The sequence below is a fragment of the Echinops telfairi genome, unplaced genomic scaffold, assembly GCF_000313985.2.
Source record: "Echinops telfairi isolate 266 unplaced genomic scaffold, ASM31398v2 ScPeMD7_31;HRSCAF=116, whole genome shotgun sequence".
Classification (NCBI taxonomy): domain Eukaryota; kingdom Metazoa; phylum Chordata; class Mammalia; order Afrosoricida; family Tenrecidae; genus Echinops; species Echinops telfairi.
Genome location: NW_022103928.1, coordinates 40,833,287 through 40,840,852, shown reverse-complemented (window position 1 = coordinate 40,840,852; position 7,566 = coordinate 40,833,287). Strand labels below are relative to the sequence as shown.

Genomic DNA, 7,566 nt, shown 5'->3' with positions numbered 1-7,566 from the left:
TCTACCCACCTAGAGAGCCTAGGGAGGCTAGGAAGGGGCGCCCCGAAATCCAGCCCATCTCCCCAGGGATCCTGGAACTGCAATGCGAGGCGCCTCCTTTCCCGAGGAGGGAGCTCTCCGCGCGCCCGGGTTTAGTGCCTCTGCCTGCAGATGGGCATCGCCGCTTTCTTCTCTGGGTTTTGTTTTCCAAAAGTTGTTCACGGGAAGTGGTGGGGTGGGAGGGGAGGTGGCGGGGGGGCGGTGCGGGGTGAGGGGGTGTTCTTGCCCAGGCCCAAAGGAAGACAAGTTTGCATTTTGGCTCAGTCTCGGCCCCTGGCAGACGCTCACTTCTTTGAAGATCTTATTCTCGATCCGAAATTCATTCTGGCCACCGCTCTCCCGAGAGAGAAATCAAACTGAACGCGACTTGATCTCAGACTGGTTTTCCAGCCTGAGGTTTTTCAGGGTGACTGTGGACGTGTCCCGCTGAGCCAGGAGCAGCTGAACGCGTCAACACAAAATAAGACAGACACATCTAAGGGTCACACACCGTGTGGGGTTTTGCTTGGGGAAACCACGCTTTTCTCTCGGAGCGAGTCTGCCACACCTCTGTGCTAACCCCCCCGCGTCTGGGCTGGTAGCGAACTCAGAGCCCCTGGCCTACCTGACCGGGCGCGGTCCGGGACCTCTGCGAGTGAGCGGCGGTCTAAGTTAGTCCTCGCTAATGCAAACTGAGAGCTACAAAAGCAGGCAGTTAATTAGAACAGTCCGCGTTTCTCACTCCCGCTGCATAGAGAGGTGTAAATCCCGAGGCATTTAAGGGAATTAGCTACATATGTGGGAAATCCTTGTGCGTATCCCGTTTCTCTTTTCCTGGTCTGTGTTAATGCTGCAAGTGGTATAGGGTTGCTGCACTTTAGTCACCACTGAGGCTGTTATGTCTTAGGGGATTAACTCGTCTGACACACACCCAAACTTCTGAAACTCCATAAAATAAAATGTAACACGGAGAGGCTGTCCGAAGAGAAAGGGATATTTGTCAGACGGACTGGGAAAGGGGACCAGTTTGGGGGTGGGGGAGCAAGAGTACATTTCTACAGTGTGCCTTAACTTTAAAATATTGCTTAGCTGGACTTTTCCTTAAATGGATAAAAGAATGGAGAGAGGCCAGCCCAGTGAGAGGAAGGGAGGGGATTTTGCCATCCCTTATGGAAACTGAAGGAGCGAGTCCAAAGAGAGGTAGTTGGGTCTTTGTGTCACTTTACACGCAGGTGTGGCCATAATGCCACAGCCTAGTGTGTGCATTCATTAAAAATTTTTTAAATTTGTAAACCACTGTTTCAAATAGACATAATTAGACAACCAACTAGGAATGGATCAGGTATGTGGGTACCTCGCTGAAAAGCAAGCAAAAACATCAACAATGCTGTGCCTATAAGCATGTACAGAAATGAAAGGTACTCACCTTGAATTACTAACTTTATTGACCTCTGTGTAATTGACAAATAGTCGGTTTTAGAGAATGCTTTCATTTATACCACAATTTAGTTCTGCCCTTTTACCTCAAACTAGATAGATATATGCCTATTTTATAAAGGAAAGATGGAAATCAATGTCATGACCTTAATATTAAATGTTCTTAAAAGTTTTTTCCAAATTAACCAATCTCTCTCTTTATGTCAGTTTCCCCCAGTTAAGCACTAATTGGTTGTTGATTTCCAGGGGTGGGGGAGGTGTTCATTTATATATTTTCTTTTTTGTCTAAAACCTAGACTGATAAACTACTTGTGCAGCTAGCTTTACATAATTTGGTGGGGCTGACTCCAGATGGTTTAAGTTAAACACGTAGTTTCTGAAACTTCTGGAAATCTTCTAGCCACTCAGATCCTGTTTCTAAAATTACTGAAAAGTTGGCATGCATGAGTTTATGTTAAGTTTGCTTCTATGATTACTGAGGCCATTTAGGGGGGAGAAAAGAAGTTCTATTAAGGTGAAGCAGGTGTTTAAGAAATCCTTTTGAAGATCTTGTTTTCTTTCCAAAGGTCAAAAGGAAGACAGTGGGTAGATGCTAGTATTTCTTCCACCATTTGTAAAGGATTGTAAAATTGGTGTGAATAGTAAATGTTTTTAGCTCATTATCCCTTTTTTCTAGTTTTCCTTCCTGTTATGGTATTCTTAGCCAGCTGAAGCTATGGCTGGTATTCTACAGATTCCTTTAACAAAGCAATTTTATTTGCTTGCCTCTAGAATGCCTGGAATGTACTGCTTTCTACTGGTTTACTATAATTCTGCAGGGATATTTCCATTGCAGGAGAGACATTACATAATGGAACAATCTAGATGACTCCTAAACGTAACTTCCACAAGGGCTTCTCTAGCCCTAACACACCAGATGCCAAGGTGTGAGTCACTTTGGTGAAGACATGGTGGTTGTCAGTGATAGATTGCCTTATATGCCAGGTAAGCACAGACATACTCGTTCTTCCTACTTATCTTTAGTGAACAATTTCACAGTTTTCTACCACATTAAAGATTCCACTTCTAGGTATGACTAGTGTCTATCTTAATTGTCTTAATTTCAACCCCACAGCACCAAATAGATCCAAAGTCTCTTCTAAAATTTACCATCCCAGACAGAGACAGAGCACCTAGTTTCACATCTTTGGTGTGGTGGAAATTTATGTGAAATTGTTCACTACACAGAAGTAAGTACGAAGAAGTAAGCCCATGCTTACCTTGATTTTTTAGTAATCCATCCCTGGCTGCTGGCCTCCAGTTAAAGTGTGCCCACCTTCCATCTTGGTTTGAATTCTACTAAGACTGAGAACAGTCAACAGGGTCAGAGACCAGGAAGAGGACCCTAAAGGTGCCAGGTGATTCCCAATGCATCAGGTCATCTGAAGCCAAGAGAAAGCCCAGAGCTGACCAAAGGAGAAAAGTTTCTGGGAGTATGGGAATTATTAGCTCAAGTAGAGAGAATGCTGGGGTTATATTTTAGAGGTGACTGTTGTAGGAGAAACATAGTCGGGCAGTTTCTTCATCTTTAGTCTCCAGTTCTGAAAACTTAGACATAAGGTCCCCTCCCCAGTCCCCCTACCCTTCACCCCAAGGTTGCACTTGGGCCCAGACTAGAAGGCAGCCCTGCCTGTGCCTCATTCACCCCCCTCCCAAACACGATAGAGCTTTTGCTGTACACAGGCTACCTCTCCTCCCTTCCTCCAGCGGAGCCAGGACAGCATCTGCCAACTTCCAGGCCATTCTCTTTGCGAGGTGCTAAGACAGGAGCTTATACCAGTGTAGGCCTCTGAGCCCCAATCCCTAGGACCCTTTAGGACCTCCCTCCAGGCTCGCCGCGGTTGCTATAACCACTTCCTTCTAGGGGTTGTTCGGACTCGGTTCCCCAACTCAGCTCCTCGTGGACTTGGAGGTGAGCGGAGGCGCACCTCAGTGTCTGCGCTCCCCAGCCGGTCTCGACCCTCCGCCTCCTCCGCGTTGTCCTTTCGGCCTTTGTCTGCAGGCCAGGCGCCGCTGGGCAGGACGTGACCCTCAGCGGCCGGGCCCGGAATGCTGGCGATCGATGTTGCCTGGGACGCTCCCCCTACCCCCGCCCACAGAATTTCTGGGCACCTCTCCCCACGGAGCGGCCGCCGCGCCCGGCCAGCGAGAGGTGCGCGGGCGGCTTTCGTTATTTCTGAGTCTTCCCTGCCACCGAGAGGTGCGAGGGAAGCGTGGAGGACGCAGAGGGGGCCCGGAGGTCGCCTCCTCCCTCTTCGTTTTAAGAAAAATAAACGGGGGGCGGAGTAGGGGTGCATCCGCTAGCAGGCACCTGACAGGCCTGAGCGCCCGCGTGCTCGCTCGGAGCCCTAGCGCCCAGCCGCCAGAGGGTTTGCACTACGAAGCCAAGGCGGAGGCGGCGAGTTCATCCCACCCCGGCGCCTCTGCTCCCCCGGGCGGCTCGGCCTGCTGGGCCTTCGGCCGCTACCCCCCTATCCCCCCCCCGGAGTATGGAGGACAGTACTCTGGAAGCGGGTGCTTCGGCGACAGGCGCTTGGTCCCAGGAAGAATAGAGGGGACCGGATTTCACAGCGCAGGCCTCGCTTCACGTTTGGGGCGAACCCCAGGTCCAGGGCCGGCTTGCTCCCTGCCACCGACTGAAAACAGCCTCGGGCGCGTGGGGCAGGCGGCCAAGGGCGGCAGCCAGGCCCGCTGCAGCGCAGGACTGGGCGTCCAGCGCGCATCTCAGCACCCCGCTGACCATGGACACCGCCCCCCGCAAGACTTGAAAATGCAATCCAGGTGGGGTGAGGAGGGAGATCCTGGGCTTCCAACCCCTATGGGTTCGCAAACATTTTAGGGATGTCCAATTTGAGGTGATTTCTGTGTTTCTAAGATTCAGTAGTCCTCTCACCTCTAGCCCCTGGGGCCCATAAGAGAATAGTGGGACTGTCTGCTCGTGTAAAGATTTACAACCTGAGAAATCCTATACCGGGTCTCTGGGTCCGAATCCTGAGTAGCTCGGTGGAACCCGTGGGGCAAAGTACTTTCTGCACGTTGGGCCCAGATCTCCCCAACTCCTACCCCTTTGAGAAGTGCCCACTCTGAGGAGCCCTCTTTCTAGAATTCATTTTTGTTTGGGCCCTCTTTGGGTGGCCTCCTCCTCGAATTATTTCTCTCCTTTTCCCTTCTCCCACCCTCCTCCAAGTCACTAACCAAAGTCCCTGGCTTCTGTGGGATGCTCTTTCTTCTTCCTAGCCAGCTGAGCCTGGGAGACCTGGGTGCAGACAAATGGGGTAGGTATGTTTGGGCGGCACAAGCTGCTTTTCAGAGTTCTGTGCTGCAGCCCTAAGTGTGAATTTGGGAGGCTGGAAGAAAGGCTGCAGAAGCTACTCCTTGGGCCACTTCCATGCTAGGGCAATCATAGATGCTGCTCCCCACTTCAAAAAAATCCAAACCTACCTCTCAGGAGATGAACGAATGAATTTCAAGGGAGAGTTACAGAAATAAGCCTAGTAAGGGCTTCCCTGGAAGTCAAAGGCCTGAGTCCTCCCACTACCTACGGGCATTCAGAAGCCTTAAATACTGGCTGTTGTTGTGTTAAATATACAGTGAAAGTGGATTCTTGGGGGGGGGGGCGGGGATAGGATAAAACTGCCTCAAGGGAAGTTCTTTAAGGAAGCAGATAGGTAGTTTTTTTCTCCAGTGAAACTTCTGGGAGGTTTGAACAATCAGCTTTTGAGTTAACTGTGTTTGAGTTAGCTTAACCATGACACCACAAGGTTCCTTGCCTACTTAATTAAAACTAGTTCTTTCCAGGCGTTGCAGGACATTCTCCCCCAAATCATAAAAGGGCTTCGGCAAACCATCTACCCAACCCCACAACACAACCCTATTTTCCCAGGGACAGTGGGACTCTCTGGGGGAGAGTTTTTGTTTGTTTTTGAGGTTCAGAGTATTGCCCCCAGCAGATAATTTGGTGAGGACTCCTCCTTTTGGGGGAGGAGGGGTGGAGAAGGGAGAGAGATGTGAGTCAGCCAAAGAAGTGCCTGAGGGGCACAGAGGAAGGGAAAGCATCCTCCCCACCACCCTCCACACGCCCCTTGGGCTTCAGAATGCTGTGCTATCCCACTGAGTTGCCTGGCTCTACTATTTTCCAGCAACCCACAGTCCAACCACCTTTAGCCTCAGCATTACCTGGCCAGTACCTTTCTCCAGACCCTTCCCCCTCCTCCTCCTCCACATACTAATTTCCCTTTGAGCAAAGTCTTGGAAATGCTGCTTCTAGTCCTCCTCCAAGTCCCTGGATGCCCAGGGGCTGGAAGAAGGTGGGGCCTGAGCTGCAGTAGGGAGTAGAGGTGTGAACCAAAGAAGAGCCCAACCTGTCTAGGGTGTAACCTTGACACCTCAGAAATGGCCTGCCTGGCCTGCCAGGCTGGGAGGAGGAGTTTCTCACGGGGCTCCACCTTCATTCTTTCCTAGCCTGACATCTCCGAGCTTTGTTGGTTAGGCCCGCACCTGCGGTCTGATGCCATCCCCGGCTGCTCCCCATCTCTTTCAGCCAAGCCACTGCACCCCAGGACCGCCACATCCGTCCCAGGCCAGCCACGAGCAGGGTCATCTGGGGTTATCTTTCCTCTTCCCACGCAGTCTGTTTTCATTGTTTGGGCACGCCCTCACCTTCAGAGTTGCCCTTTGTGGTGGTTCTTGGAGTTCACAAATTATGTTAAAATAACGTTTGAAATAATGAGCTAGCCCCTAGGTGCGAACAGGAATTTTTGACAGTGGAATAGCTTGGTAGGGAAGAGAAAACAGCACGTGAGAGGAGAAACAAGGAAGGGTGGAAGAGGACACAGGACTTCTTGTTGGATGTTCTGGTGGCCACGGAAAAAGAAGTTGAGAACGGGGTTCCTAGAGGAAGGCAGAAGCACTTTGGGATTATTAGCTATCCGTTTCCACACTCTTCTCCTGTTTGGCTCATGACTCTTTCAAACGGGGCCTGCTCCTTTGCAAAAAGCAATTGAAAGGATTTTAAAACAAAGAAAATGAAATGAGCGTTCTGACAGCCTCAGAATCTGGGTAGAGAGGCGGGGGCAGGGTCGAATGGTGGAAGGGGCAGCAACTGCCCGCGGGTGCATTTGGCTGTAAGGTTAACCGTCCTCTTGTTTCCATAAAGATTAGGTTACAACGCACTAAGCTTCTGTATTTCTCCTTTCCCCAAACGGAGGCCCTAACGATATTCTGACACCCTTCCGGATCCATATAAATGTTTCATGAAGATCGTCATCATTGGGTAGAATGTTACCATATGCACTCCTCTCACTCCTCTCTCGGCACGCGCGCGCGCGCGCACACACACACACACACACACACACTCTCAACACACACACAACTTACAATAAGTGTCTACAGGAGGAATGTCCTGCTCCACACCTCTACGTTTAAGAGAAGAGGCTGCCTAGGTTACCAAAGTCAAATGTAAGTGACAATTGCCCTCTCCAACGGCAAGTAAGACAGGCAACAAACGTCCCTTTGTATCTCGGCACCTCATTTAATATTATTTATGCATCTTGTGCAAGGAATTATGGGATTTTCCCTACGGTAAACAAGACGGAATTGTTACAAATATCAATCTTGTAGCGCGGACATCTATACACGGCAGAGTGGCTTGGCAGAGCTGGGGCTGTGCTTTCTCAAGGCACAAACCAGCCTTTTCGTGAGGGAGCGAAAGCGAGCGGAGGGGACGTGGTCGTAGTCTCCCTGCGGTGGGGAGCTCACTCCGCTTGCAAACCTCATCACCCTGCACCAGGGCTCCGCGAGGAAGCGGCCGCTTTAAGAGGGGGGAGGAGTGGGGCTGTGAGGGAGGGGCCCAGGCCGCTCCTGTCAGTGATCGGCGGTCCGTGGATCACGTGGGCGCACCGCGCCTTGGCCATTGGCCCGAGGCACGTGTCCAGGAGACCGGCCCGCGACGTCACTCCAGGGGTCTCTATTAAAAATAAGAACAAAAATCCAGAGTGAAAGTGTTTCAGGCTCTGCTAAGTGGCCTCCAAATTCCCCCAGCCCGCGTGCGCCAGGAGGCAGCGGCCGGTGTGG

The 7,566-nt window shown here is 51.0% G+C and overlaps 1 protein-coding gene across 1 annotated transcript in view; it reads left to right on the top strand.

The window, feature by feature from the left end:
• The first annotated feature begins 150 nt into the window (after positions 1-150).
• Positions 151-7,566, top strand: part of EN2 (engrailed homeobox 2) — a 13,146-nt gene continuing 5,730 nt past the window's right edge. The window contains exon 1 of the mRNA XM_004702494.2: positions 151-242. Coding sequence (XP_004702551.1) covers positions 151-242 — 92 coding nt within the window. The remainder of the gene's footprint in view (positions 243-7,566) is intronic.